The sequence below is a fragment of the Diceros bicornis genome, chromosome 28, assembly GCF_020826845.1.
Source record: "Diceros bicornis minor isolate mBicDic1 chromosome 28, mDicBic1.mat.cur, whole genome shotgun sequence".
NCBI classification, from domain to species: Eukaryota; Metazoa; Chordata; class Mammalia; order Perissodactyla; family Rhinocerotidae; genus Diceros; species Diceros bicornis.
Window position 1 is genome coordinate 32,457,463 of NC_080767.1, and position 21,664 is coordinate 32,479,126.

Sequence of the window (21,664 nt, forward strand, 5' to 3'; positions counted from 1 at the left end):
TGAAGTTTTGAATCAGAGCCAAAAGAAAATTACTGGAAATAAGCCCAAAGCAGTTGAGAGTATGAGCGTTGGGTTGGATTTTGGATTCCAAACCAAATTCCTTTACCTACTCCTGGTGAGATCTTGGGCAAATCACTTTATCTCTCTCAATTGCAACCCTTTTATCTCTACAATGGAGATAACTTCATAGGTTGCAATAAGAACAAGTGAGAATTATATAAGCCACCTGGCATATTAAATAAATGCTGATAAATGCCAATTCTTCCCCCTTCTCTTCCAAATCCTCTGTAGTGAGTTGTCCTGACTTAGTCTATCCATCTACAAAACTGTTTAACAACATTAGCCATCAGCAGCAGTTGCTAGAGGTAGCAAGATGAGCGAGGTGTGAGGAAAAAAAAAAAAAACAAAAGTGCAGTCCTGGAGTTCCTAGGGTGGTTCCACTTGCTCCCTGTACCAAGCTTCATGAGCATTAAGAAAAGGAAGTGCTCTGTTTTCCAAACAGGGTAAGAAAATACCATGTCTCTTATAATGTTCAACTTAGTCTCAAAATGAAAAATTTCTTTGAGCTAAAGTCTTTGAGTTGCACATACCCACAACCCTAGGCTCAGGTTGCTTGAGGAAAGGCTGAGCCAGGCTGGTTTCCCTTGAAAAGGACCAGGAGGAGAAAAGAAGCGTCCTCCCACGGCTGGCTGCCGGTGCAGAAGACACAGCTGTCTTTCCAACCGTCCAGCTTCCCAGCCTTCAAGCAGCAGGCTGCCAGGAGAGCAAGGGTAGCTTTATTTATTTCCCTTTCTTCTTTTCAAAGGTGATTTTCTTTAAACTGTACTGCTTGGTACAATTGTTGAGTTGTGGCTCCCCAGAGGATTATATGTTTCTAAGCATGAAGGCATCTGTGTGGCAATGAAACACGTGCCATTCCCCAACCACTTCATTTTTTTTAATTAAGAAAAAAAGTTGTAACCTCCCACAAAGTGATGTTCTGATGAGCACACCCCCCATGTAAGCCTTTCAAAATACTGAGGATCTCAGAAACAGCCCCCAGCCTAGTTAACCAGAGCCTCCACAGGCCCCATCCCATGGGTTTGGCTTCTGACAGACCATGTGCCAGGACCCACATGGGTGGAATTATTATCTGCCATAGCAATTGGGCCTTCTCCCAGCTGACCATCTAGAAAACAACATTGTGCCTATCGTACTTTTAAGAGGAGGAATTAAAAAATAATCAAACAGCTCTAGAGAGATGGAAACACTGGGATAGCAGAGGGAAGTTTTCTGTTAAATAGTATGAAAGATCCAGGTTTCCCAAATGGCATTTAAGGCATTGGGAAGAAAGGCTGATTTCCCCCAGAAGGGCCCCAGCTTTGATGCCCAAACTGCCCTCAAACATCAGGCTGTGCATTTTTGTATAGCAGGGTACCCTCAGGCGAGACAACCATAAATAGGAGCTTAAAACAAGAATAGGAGATTCCATCTGTTTCTGGAATATTTCAGCAGCACCTGCTTTCAAGGTAAAAATCTGGGAGCTGTCCCCGCAGCCTTCCTTCTCAACTCCCTTCCCCATCCCCCATGCACTTATTTTAAACTAAAGCAGCTAACACACAATCCAAAAGGGCTTCTGCCACCGCACCTGCCTAAGGAAAGAGTCCTTTGATTTTTCTCCTGAACTATATATGTTGTTTAAAAAACACTGGAACAGTTAGACAGAGAAGCCAAAGTTCCTAAAACCAGACTCTTATTACTTCTAGCTTCTTTTTCTCCGTGAAGACTGAGCTTTTCGGTGTTTATAGTAGAAATGAGTACAATGCAGATGAAAAAAGATGCAATAGTTGTTCCTGTCATTAAGTTAGAAAGTATTGCAGAAGAAAGATGGTTCTCATTTAACACAATTAATGTTTAAACACAAGCCCATATGCCAACTCGCATGGAAAGAAGGACAGTAACTCCCAACCGAGGGCCCAGGAACATATTTCATTAAGTTTAGTTTAAAAAAAAAAAAAAAAAAAGACTAAAGTAGAGGCTTGAAAATTCCAGTCTAAATCAGGATGCTACTCTTCCTTCTAACAATAACCAGAAAATCCTAAGCATGTGTAAATAGCAATTTCATGTACAAAAAGCCACTTTACCCTTGGTCTACGAACATCAATATTTCTAACGCCTGCCCCAAACCATCTGATGGTACTCTATTTGCTATGGGATAAATTCAAAATCTTGAGCATGTCCCACAAGGGCTTTCATAATCTGGCCCCAAAACTTTTATGGCATCACATTTTGCTACTGCCTTTGCATCAGAATTCTCATCATTCTTTCATCTTAATATACCTTTCATTTCTTTGGGCCTTTGTACACCAGTTCTCCCTGCCTAGAGAGCTTTTCTCCCATTCTCCTCCAGGCAAACCCCATTGATTTTGTAAGACCCAGTTTAACTGGAAACCATCAGCAACACTTTCCCCGTTACTCCAAGCCAGAGATGGCCACTGCCTAATCTAAGACCCCAAAGAACCTTACACATACGTATTTCTTCGAACAGCATTTATCACATTATACTTTAATTCCTTGTTTACATAGTCCTTCCCAAAGACTGAGTGGCTCCTAAGGCAGTAAAGGCAGCAGAAGTGAAATGGGAGGTGGGTATCAAAATCAGCGATGGCCTGGGAACACTGCACCCAGAAGCATATTCAATCTTAAATTTGGTAAAGAACAAAAAGTACATATGGTTCTCAGTTTGTAATACCAAGTTCAGAAAGTTCAGCCCATCAAAATCATGGATGAACATGACATTTGAAAGGTTCTCACATGGGGAGCTAGGGCTAGATCTTTATGTCTATTTTAAGGGACCTTGAGGTAAATAAAGGCCAAAGACAAAGTGTTATGCATTGCTCATTCCTGGTATATACTAGGTACTAAAATACTTACTAATTGAATATAAATTTAAAACACTAAACTAAAATAATTTTAGATACCATCTTGATGAAACAAGTTATTTCTTCCCAAAATGTATAATAGGTTCTGAACAGTTTTATTTGGGTATAAAGATAGTTCCTCAGCTTTCTCAAGAGCTTAAATAAGATCCCTATACATAAAGGAGAAAATCGTAGAACACAAATATTTTTAAAGTTCCTTTATAAAGAGTAAAGAAATTTAATTATTGTATGACACATTTCCCATAAATTACCCCCCTAACAACACAGTTAAGACTTTGAACTCTTATGCTCCTTCTGTTCATCCAAAATCAGAAGTTGGCTACAAATAGCATATTTTAGTTTTAGCCTTGATGGGGCATGTGTCATCTAAGCAAATTGAAAGCCATGAAAAAATATTGGTTCTAGGTCACTTTGTTTTATGATGTTTGAAAGATGCCAGAGGTAAAAGCTATACCACATCAGACTCAGACAGTGCTACCTGAAAATGCTAAAATACTCTCTCACATTCCTGAGTCTATAATGAAGAACAACTAACTTACCCATAACTATTGTTCTCCTAGCTGGTGCTTTTAATCTAATATTAACTATTATCCAGCAACTAGTTAAATAATATTATGGTGAATCTCAAGAAAAAGTAAAATGCTTTAATAGAAGGAACTAGTCAACCATGGGAGGAAACAATGCATTTGACTTTAAATACCATGGTATTTGTGTTAATGAGACTTGTTTATACTCTAGTACAACCACATTTCTGCCAAGGTTAGTTGGTGACAAAAGTTCAAACCAACTTTTAAAAAATGTTTAAAAATAAAGACAGGGCTTATTTCTCTGGGATTCATTCTTTCCTAAAACAAGTATTACTAAGTGCCTACTATGTGCAGATATTCTTCAATAAACTTTGGGTGTACTTGTGAACAAAACAAATGCAAATTCCCAGCCTTCGTGGAGCTTACATTCTAGTGGGGAGGAACAGACAATATCCTTAACAATGAACCTAATAAGTTAGATTGTATAAAGGATGTCTAAGAACCTTTTGTTGTGAAATTAAGTTTAAATTTTGTAATACTAATGGCCTAGTCCTTTACAGACACAATACCTGTCACTCAACATTGGATCTCCACCGTGAGATTCAAAGGTACACGTCTTAAAACTAATATGAAATAAGTTTGGTAATATGAACCATACTCTTGCAAATAACTGTATTTCATATTTTCTCTTTCAACTGGTATCCCACGAGGCCCGTCCTCCCACTCAGAGCCTTTAGTGCCCTGTTCTTCCATTCAAATGGAATGCATTTCCCTGTCTCTGAAAGCCATGCACACAATATCTTAGTCAAGCACTATACTAAGTGCTGGAGATACAAAGTTGCTTAAGACACAATCTTTATCCCAAAGACTTAACTGTCCAATAGGAGAAAGACAAAGGATGATCAAGGCTTATGAGTGTGTAATTGAAGTATGCAAAGCATGCTGGGTGATTACCTCTGCCTGGAGAAGACTGCTCTGAGGAAGTGCTTATGCTGAGTCTGGAAGGATGGGTAAATGTGTGAAGGCAGAAAGGTCCAGTGGCTTGTATTAGCCAGGAAGCATATGAGCTTGAGAGAGCAGAGAAGAAGTGATCCTAAGAAGCTAAATCCTGGAACAGTGGAGGCCATGTCTGTACAGATGACATCTCTGGGAGCTATATCCCTTGTGAGAAGAAATGGAAAGCAAAAGTAGAGGTAGCTTATGAACAGACTTGAGCAAGAGCACTGGGTTCTAGAGCACATTGAAATTGGTGACTGGACCTCAACGCACAGGTTAACTAAAGGGAAAGCATCTGAAAAAAGCAAGGAGACCAAGCAGCAAAAGAGAACAATGCTAATAAGTAACCCAGACCCAAACTGCATCCGTGTCTCTTGGCAGACCTCTCCACTCGCCATCGGACATGTCACCAACCAGTCATCCAGGGTTAACAGTAGACACTTCCATTCATATGCTAGTCTCAACCCAGCAACGTTCCCAAACCAAGCACAGGGCAAGTGCCACTGTGTGTGCCCTTTATATATGCACAAGCTGGATAAGATGAAGTGAGCTTCCCCCCTCATGTTAAATACTCATGAAATGCATGTCCCAGAATTCTTATAGGACTCTTTATTTTTAACCACAGTCACTATCCTCTGGCACTAGAACATCAACAGTAAGAAGATACTATGCCATGGGATCGTTCTATGTATTACATGTAGTATGCAGCAGCATGATCATCCATCTCCCCAGCTAGTCTTGGGAACTCCTCAAGGGCAGAGACTAGTTAATAGTAGTTACTCAGTTAAGGGCTGACAAGCAAATGAATGAATTAACTCACCAGATTTTTTTCCATAGTTCCAAGCTGTATAATGGATAGAAAACACACCATTTGCTGCTATTTTTTCATTCTAAATGACAACAACATGAAGGCTATTCAACTAGCTTCTCATAAACATCAAGTTCATGACCCTACATACAGACACACAAAGTCAAACGCTAGAATCAGAGGAGAGCAATTTTTAAATTTAAATTTTTAAATAAATAGTTCTTCACTCTAGAAATTTGCTGAATGAATGTGATAGTGCCAGTTCAGGGACCCCCACCCCCACCCTCAACACACACATTCCTGCTTTGAAAGGAAGAAGCATCATAACCCAAAATATTCTGGGGGAAAAACCTTTCTGCAAAACTTCAAGAACTTAGTTTAACCCTATCTCCTCCCAATGACTATATAAATATGCAGTGTCCTGGCCAAGGCTGACACGTAACATCAGGCAAAAATGGAAGAGAAAATTTTCTCTAAAAAAAAAGACCAACATTGTTGAATCAAAAAGTAAATCATCATTTACATCAGAGTCTAACACTCTGGGCAGTTAGTCCTTGGGTCTGGGCTACTGAGACGTGCTTAACAATGGCCGTACACATTTAATCTCACGAAGCATCCAGGCTGTACCTCTTTCCTAAGGTCTTTCCAGCAGTTGTCCTCTAGCGCCCATACAGATGCTATGCTTGGTGAAGAGAGTTAATTTGGCTGCTTAAAAAGAACAATAATATTTGTGTCGAGAAATGCAAAAGTAGCAGCCCAGACTGACAGTTATTGAGCAAAGGCACTTCAAAAGTCAGCCCCTCTTCCCCTATAGCGTGAGGGTGTGTGTGTATGGGGGGAGAGGGGGGTCCTTTCTTGGTAGGAGAAGAAGAAAGTGCAGAGACTAATATGCCAAAGAACTACTCTTTCTGGAATTCATAGAGAGTCTGGCCTTTTATCCCCAGGCCCAAGCCCAAGACTGAGGACCCGGGTTTTGTCAGGGGCGCCTCCCTGCTGTCCTGCCCTGGGCTGTGCCACATGAGCAGAGAGAGACAGGAGGCAGGCCCTCTGACACCTACTTAACCGAGGCAGATGGAGAGGAGAGTGTGTGGGATGCCTTTACTTCCCCCTGAGGAGGCGCCCAGCAGGAGCCCACAGAGCCAGCAGCTCCAAAATCGGATTTCCACACATCCTCCCACCCCAGAACATGCCTTACCCCTCTGGCAGAGGAAACAGAGCATAAAGCAAGTGTGGCTCTGGTGTATGAAGGGGTTTTAGAAGCCCTAAGGAAGCCTTCTTACAGGATTCTGCACTTTTTTCAAACCTCTACAGAGGTAGCCAAGTTGAGAAACAGTTACTCACTCATTGACCCAAAGAGGGCAAGGGTGTTACTTTGAGGAGGACACAATCAGTGTCTGCAAGATGTCCTGAGCTACAGACACATACTTTATTAATAATCTTACATACACAAAATGTCCAAGGGAAAGCCTAACAGGCTAATTTCTGACAGCTCCAGATAACAGCAGGAGGAACTGAAGCCATGCTGACTCTCCAGCTTCCACATACTCCACAGAAGCAACGATCCCCTTCCCACCCAAGGGATGTGATACAAATAAATAAATACAATTATCTGCAGAACTTAAAGTGCAAGGACAACACTGTGAAGTCCTTCTCCCCAAGTGCAGTGACTTGTGGGAAACAGATAGGAAAATAAAAAGAACAGCTGGAAAAATTTAATTACAGAAGAGCAACACAAGAGCTGACACTGTTTCACAGAACTAGCCAATAGCCAAAGCCATTCTCCCTTACCTTAGGATACAGAAGCAGCTCTTCGCTCCTGAAGATAAGCGGCAGAACCCGAATCTCTGTTTGCTGTCAATGTCAGTGAGCACGAACGTGAAGTTCTGGCCAACTTGGCTAACTGTGAGGCTGCAGCAAAGACAGAACAAAGGGAAAAATGAATGTTCAGTAAGTTTCTTGATAAAGTATCTAATCACAACAAGTCATTGAACCTGTAACATTTCCTTTCTGAGTGGAACTCTTTATAAATGAACTTAAAATTTACACACTTCAGGGGAACAGACTGTGAGCTAGTAAAAAAAAAAAAAAAAAAAAGCAAGTAGCCTGTTCTAGTGACCACCTCATCACCAAAGTAGCTACCAAACCTTCCACTTACGGAGTTCAGGCAGGTAACCCTGTTAATCATCCCATCAAATCCTGAAAGGTGCATCTTGTTAACCTCACGCAATAGATGAGGAAATAGCCTAGAGCAGCACTGCCTAAGGTGCCAGCTGGTCAACTACAAAAACTGGATTTTAAACCCAGGCCTATCTGCCGCCAAAGCCTGCTCTGCCAGCTTGCTGTTAATGATGCTCACCTGATCATTTCTCTAGTTCAGAAAATAATACTGACTGCAACAGCAGAACTGAAGTGTACACTAAGTGCCAGTCACAAAGTTAAACACTTGGCATATACCATCTCGTTTAGTCTCACAACAACCCTGGAATTTAGATGATGTTCCCATTTTACAGAAATGGAAAGTAAAGAACTGACTAGGTAACTGAATTAAGTTCACAGAGCTACTAAAGGGAGGAGCTGGAATTCAAAAGAGGGCAAGGTTGCTGTCACTTTCCTAAATTCCTGTATCTGTCCATAATTTCTGAAATGATGAGAAACGTGTTTTATATTTTACAGTACATAAATACCAAATGTCTTAACAATGCAAGGTGCTTCCTAAAAAATGGAAACAAAGTTTTAAAGACATTAAAGAAAAAAGCTAAAAATTCCTGTACCAGCACAAATATCAGCAAACCACACATAAAAGTAACATAAAATGTTTCAAAAAATTAAAAAGCACATTACTAATCAGATTAATCTAGAAACTCTTTTCTAAAAGTTACAAAATGTTTTAAAATCCACTTTTAAAAATCAGTTTACCAGTTAGCTTCAGTTCTTTTTTAAAAACCTAAATATTCCAAATTCTAATAAACAAATTTATGCTAACATAATATTTTAGAATTTGACATTGAATTATTCAAAGGAGCTCATTAACTCATATTATATTTTACATATATTGTATTTTACAAAATATACTCAAATTGATAAAATATTCAAATCGATGCTCTCACCTATAATTTACTTTATAACTTGTCAGTAGAAATGAAGAGTCATGGTTCACCAGGCCTTTTCCACATGCAGACTTATTGAGTCTTTGAATTTGATATGAATTACGTTTTCAAATATGGATAGCCTTCCTTTCTAAAACTCCCTTATACAAACCACATAAGAAAATTGAAATTAAAGAGACTTTCAAGGTATTCCAGTGCAAAAGGTCAATGGACCCAACCTGGTCATATTTAAGGAAATAATTCCATTCCTTGGAGAGTGGTTAGAGAGTATAAGGAAACAATTCAGAAAGAAAAGAAAGTGTTCCACTCTCCTTCTTTAACTAGGAAGGTGAACGAAAACAAGGTGGCAATTTAAAAGCAACGCAGTAATAAAACAGGTGTAAGTAATGCTACCCCTCCACCTTCCACAAGCTAGGAGAAGGAACACATTTCTATAAAAGTTATAGAGCTGTCAAGGGGACACCAAACGCTACCTTCTTATGGCTGTTATGTTTTATCTATAAAGCTTGGATACTGTGTTACTATGGTGATTTAAGACTATGTTTTAAAGGGGGATTATATGATTAATTTTAACAAGGTTGAGAACTGAAGATGTGTGAGAAACAGGATTCTAGCTCACATAATGAAAGTGATTGGGGCAAAAGTGGGCCTCACTGGGAGAGGAGAAAAACCTGTATTATTAAAATATTTAAAGCAACAGGTCAGGAGGATTCTAAGTTACAAATAAGGTCATGCTTTTGCGAAATACTATTATGTGATCATACAAAATATGAGTGTTTATTATTTTAACTCAGGCTTTGATTTCACTTCTAGAATGTTTAAAATGAAGCATCCTAGACGGAAAGAGTATTGATAGGACTGGACGACAAGAAAACACCCAGGATCTCTAGGAAAAGGACACAGAACAAACACAACTTAGCTTGTGAACTGAGTGTCATTAATTTCCCTATTATCTTTTCACTACCATTAAAAATGCTGAAAATGCTTTTAGCTACATCATAGGCTCAAAGAAAGATTCATTACTCATTTAGTTGGTTCAAATCCCAACTCAATCACTTGCTAACTGGGCCTTAATTTAGCAACTTACTTAACCTCTAAGCACCTCAGTTTCTTCACCTGGAATAATAACAAGAAACCCAACCCAAAGGATGTTTGGGAATAAGTGAGATGAGCATTTAGTATAAAGGCTGGTCCATAGTAGGAACAATTAATAACAGAAATGCAAGCCATTAAGTTACTATCTGAATGAAAACTAAAATTCATTAAAATCATACATTTGCTTAGAATATTCCTAATTAAGCTTCGCAATACTTGTGAGTGGAGAAAGGAAGTCTGCCTTCTTTCTCTCTTGCCTGTTGCATCTTTTCAGCAAGGCGTAGTCCTCCTGGGTGACCAAGTGAGCTGCTCACACTTGCATTAAAGTGAACAAGGTTCTGGGGCCAGCCCGGTGGCTTAGTGGTTAAGTGCGTGCGCTCCGCTACTGGCGGCCCAGGTTCGGATCCCAGGCGCGCACTGACGCACCGCTTCTCCGGCCATGCTGAGGCCGCGTCCCACATACAGCAACTAGAAGGATGTGCAACTATGACATACAACTATCTACTGGGGCTTTGGGGGGAAAAAAAGGAGGAGGATTGGCAATAGATGTTAGCTCAGAGCTGGTCTTCCTCAGCAAAAAAGAGGAGGATTAGCACGGATGTTAGCTCAGGACTGATCTTCCTCACCAAAAAAAAAAAAAAAAAAAGTGAACAAGGTTCTTTTTGGAGTGCCACAGCTTAGAAAGGGGCACTTGTTATTCTCAGTTGATTCACCTTTTTAATTCCTAGTAGGGTGAAGTACAAGTCATTAAAAGCCCCAAATCATTAAACTCTAAAATATTTTTTCCTTGCACAATTTCTAATAAACTAAAAGTCAGGCAAGGGCAGTCAAATGAGTTAACTTGAAGGTTCTGAATCTCCAAGGAATGTCATTCTCTCTTTACTTGCCGAGGTAGTCTATGAGAGTGTTCACTATTTCTCCATAAAAATGACTTTGGGAAAAGGGTCTGCTTCCTTAAAGGCTGTAGTTTTTGTGTTTACCTGCAGGATCAGACGCTATAATTTTTTTAACAGGAATCAGAGATTTTTCATGATGATTAAAGCTGGGAGGAACTGTAGAAACCATCTCATTCAATTTTCTTGTTTTATAGATGGGAAAACTGAGGCTCAGAGTTGTTTTTTGGTTATTTTGTTTTGTTTTTTTCAAAGTAACCTGGACTAAAACAAAACCAATTCTGGTTTAAAGTCCTTTCCATTCTGCCACGCTGCACTAAACACAATGAAAACCCGCCTCGTGAAGCTTTCAACTCAGTTCAAGGAGCTCAGGTATGTGAGGAATTCAGATAGTTGTCTTATTAAACAGACTAACTATACTTCCCACTAAGCAAGAGAAACCAAATTTGTGTATTTCCAGAAATAAGCCCAGAGACCAGGGCCAACCCCACCCTTAGCTGTGCTTCCCATGCCTAGGTGAATATGGAAATCAAGGAAAAAAAAGCAATGACTCTTCAAACCACAGACTTTAACCTTCATGCTGCCTTTTAAATGCTGTAAGCCATTCAAGGCTCCTTCAACAGCATTTTGCTTAATCTTGAAGTTGTTTACAGATTCAGTGTTTAAATGGCATGAAATACGTGGGATGGAAAGTTTGATTCCAATCTTCCAGTGAGAAATGGGATTTCCATATCAGCCTCACTTTTAAGTTTAGTTGTCCATCTTACAAACTGAGCAACTACTACACTGGGTGCTGCAACAAGCGCTGGATATACAACATCCATCCTGCTATGGACCTTCCTGTCTAGTTGGAGAGGAATAATAAACAAGTGTACCACAAAGCATACAGCTTGTAATAGCATTATATGAAACCAAAGAAGGAACAAAGAAGAAAATGGAAGAGAAAGAAAGGCCCTACTGAGATAACGTGATCAGAGACAGCTTCTCAAAGATGATGACAATAGTGACCTAAAGGAGGTGACAAAGCAGCTACTTCAGAAGCAGGAGACTGGGTGTTTCAGGCAGAGAAAAGAGCTGCGCAAAGATTCTCGGGCTGGAAAGAGCTAGGCATGTTCAAGGAACTAAAAGGACACCAGCACAGCTAATGCATAGGAGGTAAGGGGAAAGTGGCATGATATGAAGTTGCTAGATAAAGCAAGCACCAGATCATGCAGAGAGCCTCACAGGTCATGGTAAAGAATTGAGATTGTTTTTGTAAAGGCAATGCAAAGCCAGTGAATGGTTTCAATCAAGAGTATAACAGTCTAGTCTCAGTTTTTAAATTTTGGTCTATTATGTGGAGAACAGTTTGGAAGAAGGCAGAAGTAGAAGCAGAGACAATTATCAGGGGGCTGGTGCAGTAGTTCAGGTGAGAATGGATGGTAGCTTAACTCACGCAGGGAGAAGAGAGATGGGTAGGGGTGGAAAGTTCCAAGTTAGAGCTAGCAGGTACATATGACAGGCCTCTAGATGGGCTGGGAGTTAGGGAGTAAAAAGGCAGCAGCATATTACCATTTAATGATGACTAACAAGTTTGGGGGGGAGATCCAAGAGTTCCATTTGGGATATGTTAAGTCTGAGAGACCTATAAAACATCTAAATAGAAATGTCAAGTACCTAGTTGAACGTACGACTTAGGAAATCAGAGAAAAGTTTGGATTCGAGCTATAAATTTGGAAGTCATCTACACACAGATAGTATTTAATGCCATGGTACAGAATGAGATCACTTAAGGAGAGAGTTCAGAGAAACAAAAGAGGACCCAGGACTAAGCTATAGAAGCACCAATTCAGAGGATGGGTAGAGAAGAGACCAGAGAAAAAAAGAACAACAACCAGGCAGAACAAGCAGGAGGGACTGGGCAACCGTACTGCTGCAACAAGATGAGAAGAGAAAAAATGTCTATTGAATCAAGCAATACGGAGGTTTCAGATGACCTTGATAAGAAAAGCTCTAGTTGAATGGCAGAAGCAGAGGACAGATTGAAGAGGGCCGAGGAATAAATTGAAGTGTATAGTTAACTCTTCCAAGAAGTGGAGAATTAGGCAGTAATTGAATGGGAATGAAGATTCAAAGATGGGTATTATTTTTAAGATGGAGGAATACCAGAACTTGTTTTTAAGCTATTGGGAATGATTCAATAGAGGCAGAGTTTACGATGCAAGAGAGAGAGAAGACAAAACAGTAAGGTGTGGATGTGAGATTAGAATCCCAGATATGCAACTCTAGCTATGTGAGCATAGGCAAATTATTGTACGTCTCTGAGCCTCATCTGTAAAATGGGAATAATAATACTTACTTTGCAGAGTGGTTTTGAGGATTAGAAATAATGTACAAAGTAACTAGCATATAGTAGGTACACAATGAAAATGATAATTATTATTATTATTGTTATAAAATTACAAAATTCGAGAGATGGAACTAAAACATTTCGTCATCTTCTGTTTATTATAGCTTACTAACAATTACCTGTTGAGCCATCTACTCTACCGCAAGACACCCCTAAGAGCTGCTTTTTCCCTCCTTCAGTGCATATGGGGTGTCAGGCAGGAATCAAGTTTTATCAAACTATCACATCTCCCAACCTTTAGTTACATGAGCCTCAAAGCTTCCTTCCATAAACACACCCTTCATCTGCCTAAGACTCAAGTTTCTCACATTCCCTCCTCAAAGATCCAAGTGGCAAGAATGACATTGACCCAAAATGTCTGGAGACCAAGAGTAGGTCACACACTGACAGACATAAGGCAACAGCTATCTGCTCGAAAAACATACCAGATGATTCTAAGAAAGAACAGAGACCTCTCCTCTCCCTCATTTACGTGAGCCTGACAAAATGAATCATAACTGGAGAATCAAAAAAACCATAAGGAACAGCAGAGCTCTAATCCAATTCCCTCATGTTATCCACAAAGAAACTGAGGCCCTCAGAGGAGATGTCACTTGCCTCACAGCAGAGAGCAAGTCACTGGCAGAATCAAAACTAGAACCCAGACGTCCTGGGGGCTGCCCCCAGTGCTCTGTCCACTAAGGCCCAACTGCTTCATCAAAAGCTGTATAAAATGATCACGGGGCACTGCTTCACCCATGGGACCAAACCAAGGGACCAAACCAAGGATGACAAACAAGGGACAAAAGTGGGCCAAACGGATTGTTTTGAAAAGTAGAGCAGGGTGAATCTACAGAGGTGGGAACAAGAGGAAAGGTCTGGGTGGATATACACTAACATACTAATCATGTGCATTAGTGTCATTTTTTGCATGGGTTTCATTTTCTTAAGTTTTCTGAATTTTTTACTTTTCTACAATAAATACATATTTCTTTTGAAATAAATTTTGAAACTTTTAAAAGATTACTTTATTTACGGTATGATGGAGCTAATGGAGGCAGTGTGATATAGTAGAAAAAGTACGGTGGAATTGGAAGTCAGAAAAATGTGGGTTCCAAAAGCAGCTCTACCACTTCCAAATAGTGGGGCCTTGGGCAAGTTATTGAACCTATCTGAGCCTCTGTTTCCTCATATGTGGCATTATGATAATGGCAACCTTGTAAATGTGTAACCTTTTAGTGCAGGAAGAGAACACAGCACAATGCCTGGCACATAACAGATGCATAATAAAATGGTAAATAGCGTTTGAACCACATTTGCATCTGTGGTTACATCCTAAATCATTAAACTACGCCGCTGCCCCTGAAAAGACTGTCATTTCAGGGGCCGGCCCCAGTGGCGCAAGCGATTAAGTGCACGTGCTCCGCTGCGGCAGCCCGGTCTTCGCCGATTCAGATCCCAGGCGCGCGCTGACGCACTGCTTGGCAAGCCATGCTGTGGCGGCGTCCCATATAAAGTGGAGGAAGATGGGCATGGATGTTAGCCTAGAGCCAGTCTTCCTCAGCAAAAAGAGGAGGATTGGCAGATGTTAGCACAGGGCTGATCTTCCTCACAAAAAAAAAAAAAAATTGTCATTTCATTTCATGCTCATGTCATTTGCGTGTACCAGTATAATTTATAGGACAATTGAATGGTAGCTGACTTTCTGGGTTCTGAAAGAGCCACAAACATGGAAAGGAATAATAGCTTTTCCATAACAATGAGCCTCTTGAATCCTTTGACTAACTGAAGCAGGTTGCCAGCTATCAAGTGCAAGCAAGTAGCACCACAATATGAAATGGTACAAATCTTTTTTTTTTTTTTAAAGAGACCACTTTCATCAATAATCATAAAAAGTTTTTGAGAGTGACACAGGATCTCAGCACTGTCATTTCACTGCTCCTCTCCACCAAGAGCTTCAAATACAGTGTGGGGTAGAAACAGCTCTGTAATTACAGAGTTGTGACCATAAGCAAGTCATTTCACCTCTACAGATCTTGGTTTCCCTTCTGTGAAATGGGATGCTTGAACCAGATGAATTTCAGCTTTAAAATCCTGTGATCTTATTCCCACACATTTTAAGGCCTCCTGTAAGCAAAGCCCAAGCAATCATGATACATGTCACCCTCTCCTCAGCAGGCTCCATCTGCTCTGGCTGAACAATCTCTAGGCTCACTCATGGTTTCTCCTCTGCTTTGCTCTTCAGCACACATGGGGTGTTAGGCTCTCCCTTCCACTTACCCCCTTCTTGCCATCCTTGCAGACTCAACACAAGTCTCCCCCACCATGAGAAGTTTTCTCTGATCATCTCAGCCTTCCCTAACCTCACTCTCCTTTTGGATAGATACTGTTTAATGTGTCTTTATAATACTTCCTGGACTAAACTGAGAAACACATGGAGGGCAGAGCTCCAAGTCTGATACCATTTCCATATCACCCAACACAATGCTACATATTTGGGACCTTCCTTTGCTCTTTTGTAAAAGAGATACCACCATCCTCTATCTCCCAGAGTTGCTGGGAAGAATAAATGAGGTATTAATGTGAAAATGTCCAGCACGTTGACTAGAATCAATTAGGAACTCAAATACTAATTCCCTTCCTTTCCTCTCTCTCTCTCTGTTTGGCGACTGGTCTTCCCACAAGGTTTTCTACTGGAAAATGCATTCATCTGGGAGACAGACATCTAGGTTGTGCTTACAGCCTAAGAGGCAAACCACAATTTCTCTGCAGCCTAGATGTTTTTCAAATGAAGATAACAGCACTCGTTCTCATCCATTATAATAGGAGGATAAAATGAGATAATACATGAGAAAGCACTTTCTTTTGAAGAGCTACCAGCATTATTATTTCTCATAAGTCCTAGTTTCAGAAAGAAAAATCTTACAACAAGAGACAGCAAGATGTCAATGTTAACAGGTGACTTGATGATGACTGCGAAAATCCCACTCTTGATATAGACCAGAAATGTCAGAAAGTTGTATTACTGTTCCTTGGGGTAGAAAAGCACAGATACTGAAAAGATTAGGAAGCTTTCCTTTTTGAAAGCAATCACCTGGGGCATTACTCATCTCCCATGCTAACATATTTTCTAAGTCAAACAATATCATAAATACATCTGGGGGCTTTGTGGGCCTCAGAATCTAGGCATATCTATTTGACAGTGCTAACAACAAACCAAAAAAAATTCGTCACATTAAAACCTTTGTATTTATTGTAAATAAACTTCATTATTATTATGCCTTCTATATTAAAGTATGCCACGATCAGACGTGGGGAAAGAGAAGAAAAAAGATATAGTCCCCAAAATAAAGTGTATTTTTTGTATCAATAAAAGTTATCAACATCTATAGGGTGTGTAATATAATACAAGAAAGAACCATTGTACATGGTAAAGAGTAAAATATATCCATAAAGGGACATTTCTGTTCCAAATCATTTTGTGAAAAAATATGAGAAACATGATTAGGGGAGGGTAGTTTGGAGAGAAGTATTTTGGAATAAAAATATTTTTTCTAATAAAAAAAAGGCTTCAGACATTGGTGACAAAAAAGGACTCTGCTTTTCTTTTATTTCAGAATGTAATTACCAAGACAGGTAGGTAAGTAGAGGGGTGTGGTGTGAGAAAAAGAGAGAGGGGTGTGTGTGTGTGTGTGTGAGTGTCTGTGTCGGAGGGGATTTAATCTCATCGCACATTTCTTCTAACATTAGCTTACAAAGTCAATTAATGAATATCTACCCAAAACAGATCACCACTCTAACAAGAAGTCATGTAAAAATGTATTCTCTTATTTTTTTTGTTAAACACCTAACCACATTTTAAAAACATTTCAGCTTTATTAATTTGTATAAATATGCCCTTGCCATAATTTGTAATACATTTTATAAGTGACTGGAGGAGATTTCATGCATCGCTAATTCATACATATAAATGTGAAGTTTGCATTAAAAGTCTCTAAACAAAACCCTATTTCCTTGCTATTTTTAGAAGGAATAGACTGTATTGACAGTCTTTACAAAGACTGACCCTCTTAAAATTAAGGCTATTCTGTTTTGAGCATCAACCTGCTACTAAAACAGGCCTGGTACCAAGATTTTAAAAGGCCCGAGTCTGGAAATACTACAATGGTTGACTGGCTTAAAAAATGACATGTTAGAACCAGGGAAAAATAGTGATTATAAGTGTTTGGCAACATTCCAGAGCTGCTTTTTAGTACCCTTTTTGCATTTTAGTACTCTTTTAAACTCCTTTGACTACCAATTCTCATCTCACATCATTTTTAGGTTTATGCCAAATAAACCAGGACACTGCTACTACAAAGTATAGAAAAGATCCAAGCAGCATACTATCCACATGCACTCTAAGTCACTAAAATCTTTCAGGCCTGCCTTGTTTGGGTATACTAAAATACATGACAGAACCTTCCTGAGATGGGCACATTTTATAGCTTTCTTGCAAAACATTATGGCATTTATTACTTATAATGATATTTTCTAAAACCTCTCTATCACTAAAAGTGGAATATAACGTTTGTACAATCTCACAGTTCAATTCTCCATTAAGGGAAAATTACAAATAGACAGCAATCAAGTAGACAAATAAATGATTGCAAAAATAATGCCTAAACTGTAATGAAAAACACAATAGACATTTCTTGAAAATAAGATTAGGGTGATTGTTTTGTCGTTTTATTAATATTGTTAGTAAATTATAGTTTTATAAGAAAAAAAATCTTATAAAATTACTTTAAAAATAAGCTTACTTTAAAAAAGAAGCCATTATCCAGTGGCTTACTTTTTAAAAAGACCCTCAGAGTTATTTTAATTATCTTGGAGTTCTTATATTTGTACCTCGCCAAGAAACAGTTTATCATAATGCAAATATTAAGGAAATGTTTAGACGATTTTGTATTTTTTAGTCTAGAAATCTATAGAAAATGTTTATTTCCCCAGAGATACAGTTCTTAACCACCTAAGCAAAATGCAAGACATTATTTAGCAACATGCCTTTTAAATAGCTGAACAGCTTTAAACAAGACAGATCTATGCTGATATAAATTTCAAGTTGAAGTCTAGGAAAAACAAAGTCTATTATAACACTCATAAGGCCATGGAGTCATGTAATATTACTTGTTAAGTCTAACATATTGATATTTAAAGAAAAATTAAATACCATTGGATTAAATACCTACCATTCTTAATCATGGTTTGAGTCTGATAACCAAAATCAAAAATTTAATGTCGTGCAAAATACATCTCACAAACTAACCAATGCAAAGGTTTAAGCTTTAAACTTTTAGATAACATCAAAAAAAATCCCCAGGAAAGGAGAAAACTGCGACTCACCTTGGAAAAATAGCCATTTTAAAATCATGGTCAAACAGACAGAATGTTAAGAATGGTATGGTTTTTATTTTCCACAGCAGGTTTATTGACACTTTTTTTCTAGTAAAGTTTGAAAATCTGACACTACCTGTCCACATAGAAGGGGAAACAAAACTTGGTCAAAGTCTGTAGAACTTCCTGTGGAGAGAAAGAGAGATAATTTATACATCTAATGGGACCAATAAATCTAACAATAACCACAGCACACAATCTAGCAACTTTACCCTAAAGAAAGAGGAGACAGATGAAGAAATATGGGCTTTATCAATTACACGGGAGGAGTACCAGGCAGTCAATCATGAGAAATAATAAACATGATCAAACTTCATTAAAAATGAAAAATTAATCAAGAATCACACATGGGCAAGCAGCAGGAGCCATGCAGGAAAGCTCTGAAGGGAGGGAGGCGGTTGGGTTGCTGAGTGTTAACACCCCTCCAGGGACCATCTCCAGCCTGACCATATGGATCAGAGTGAATAACACCGAGCCACATGGGTTTGGCCTGGCAGGGCCGCTGTTGCTGGCACCGTTTTTGCCTGTTACCTAGGAACAGAGGGGGCCGGGAATAGACAACGCTTCCCAACATCAATAGGCCAAATCACAAGCAGAATAGAAAGCCAACTTGAAGACAATTGTCCCTGAACATTGTCAACTACATTTTTTAGAGTTTAAAACTTCATTTACTTACTTTATAAAGAAGTTACCATTTCTGGCATAAATTTATTTTGTAATCAAACTGTAACAATTTTAAGTATGCCTATTTCTAGTTAAATGCCATTATCATATTTGGACACACTTACCTGCTTGTAATTTTTGAAAATCCAAAGCAAACTACCAGTTTAAATATCTTTTTACAAAATGTAGGTACATAAAACCAAGCATATCATTCAGGGGAAGGGTATAAAAAGGGAATAAAAAGCAGAGTGACATTTCAAAGACTTATTCATAAAAGAAAAGCTTCTTACATTAAGAACACTACTGTGTGAGAGACAATACACAGTAGGGTGTGACTTTTCCCAACAGGCACATTTCACGTATACAGCATATATACACATAGCTAAAAGCATATACAAGTAATTAATTATTACTTCCTTCACAGAATTTTCTCTGGCTTGACTTAATTTAACTGCAGACTTGGACAGCCCACAGTTGGTGCTTATCTCAAGTTCATAGACCAATGTTATAAATTTTAAAAAAGTATTCCTTTCATGCATTTGATTTGCTTTTTAACTATTTAAAATCCCAACTTCAAGACAAAATGAAGAACACATTTTTCAGTCATTGAGAAGCTGGTTCAAATTAAAACAAACCTGCCCATTGCAAATACTAATCCAAGTGATAAATTAAAGATCAGTTTACAAATGTAGCACTTTTCTAACCAATAATAATGAATTATCAATGCTAACTGAATTGATGCTTCTCGCTTCATTTATTTTTAAAACCAGTTCTATCATTCAAGAAATAAACCACATCAATCTAATAACCCACTCAGTGAAGCAGAAAGCACATTGACTTGCTCTGCCAGAGCATGTTCCGCCTACATAATTCAATTGAGCATATCCTATTTTTTAATATCATCTTGGACTGGTACTACATATATCACAGCACTGTTAAGGCATGTCGTGAAATAGCAAAGGAACAGGAAACCAAAAAATGAAAAAGAGTGGATAAGAATACCTCAGCATATTCTAAGAGGCATTATTGATATATTAGTTAACTGTATAACATGGCATTCAAAAGTCCTTATATATTGTTTTAAAACTCATTATATTTAAATAAATTGCAACAGCTAATACAGAATCAGAAAAACGAGCAATTTCTCAGAGTATGATGTTACTATCAGGCGAATATTGAAAAAGAATCACATAAAATACTCATTTTAATGTCTGCAGTTTTACTTATGTCTAAAATATACTATAACCCCCCCCGACAGAACTCTCATTAACACGCAAAAAAGATTCCTTACAAATTTCCTTTCACTTCAAGTTACAAATACCACAAAGCGTCTCTTGCCTTGAGCATATGTAGCGAGCATTCTTTCAAACTCAGTACCAAGTGCTCACTCACTGCCAAGATCAGCTACAAAGACAGTTATCCTTTACCCCTCAAAAGTTACAGGTGCAGAAGTGCTTCTCTACTCTATGCTGGAGTTGAGCTGCCAAAAGGCCTCAAGATGTTTGAAAGAAAGGACCCCCATGGCTACGAGAAAGTATTGTGCTCTACAGCAGAGTCAAAGAAATCTAATATGTCCAACTTACCACTCACTACAATGTAGAAACTACTTACCACTTTCTAACGTCAAGAGTAATAACCAACTGTGAACTTGTCTGTCAGATAATATTAGAACAAATATCAAAATACCCAATGTAGGCTGAGTATAACCCACCTCCCAAGAGCTTTCCTTTTTACCCAAGAAAGCGGTGGTACGTCTAATTAAGCAATGGGGTAGGGGGAGGGGAGAGGGAAGGGAATATAGGCAAATGTAGGCACGTGTTTGTGCATTACAATATGTTTCTCATGTTTGTGATATTACAAGAGCTTGATATTCCAGAGCTTGATATTCCAATTTAAGTCAAACAAGACGGTGGTGTGCTATCAGAAGAGAAAACAAAAATGAGCATCTACTCTGTATTAGGCATATTCACATATTATCTCAATCAGAACTGAAACATCTTCATTTGAGAAGGGGAGGACATGAAGAGGGAAGGAAAAACAGGCAATGTTTCTTGTAAATAAAAGCTGCTGAAATAAACCAATTTTCTTAATACTGATGTTTTCCCTATGTAGAAACACAGACCTCATCCTCTTTTTCCAAAGAAAAACATCATTACGTAAATATGAAAAGTACCACTCTCCAAGAGAGAGAACTTTAAAAACCTGATTTAAACATATTTTGAGCATCATTTTTATAGCAGTGTCTTTCGATATTAACTTTACTAGGAAAATAGTCACTAGCCAGTTACCAACCCCTTTTTCTCCCTAGAACCTGTATCTTTGGCTAGGGAACTTTCTTTGTAGATGAAAATTTTCCCGTTTTCTCCCCCCTTTCTCTTGCCTACACAAGCTCTTTCAGACAACCACCCTCAGTACAACCTCAACTACTGCCACATAAATAGGATCTTCGAGATGCAGTGCAGCTGATGAAATGTAAATGACCTCATTGCTAAGGCAGGGGGTGGGGAAGATTGTGCCAGCTCTCCAGATCAATTCCCAAGTTTATATTTTCACAAATCTTTTTATGTACAGTTTGATTTTTTAACATTTTAATGAGCAAAAAAGTGAATCTATAGTAGCCAGTCACCACAGTTAAAGTGCAGGGCATGAACCAGATCCCAGGAGGGAAGCAGTCCACCATGTCACCACTGGCTTTAGGACATTCGCCACCTGGTTCCATGTCCCCAGGTTCCAACTCTTTTCATAATGAAAACACTGCTGACATTATAAACCCCAGACGGGTTTTCTAAAATCCCTCGCAATCAATATATCCAACACATAACTTATTGGAGACAACACTGAGCTCATTGA

The 21,664-nt window shown here is 38.8% G+C and overlaps 1 protein-coding gene across 4 annotated transcripts in view; it reads right to left on the minus strand.

The window, feature by feature from the left end:
• DENND1A (DENN domain containing 1A) overlaps nt 1–21,664 on the minus strand; it is a 502,861-nt gene that overhangs the window by 345,861 nt on the left and 135,336 nt on the right. For 3 of the 4 annotated variants that reach the window (XM_058524001.1, XM_058524002.1, XM_058524000.1), the window contains 2 exons: nt 18,228–18,277; nt 7,041–7,160 (listed from right to left, as the gene is read on the minus strand). In XM_058524001.1, the coding sequence (XP_058379984.1) occupies nt 7,041–7,160; nt 18,228–18,277 (170 nt within the window). The remainder of the gene's footprint in view (nt 1–7,040; nt 7,161–18,227; nt 18,278–21,664) is intronic. The other variant, XM_058524003.1, reaches the window with a different exon arrangement.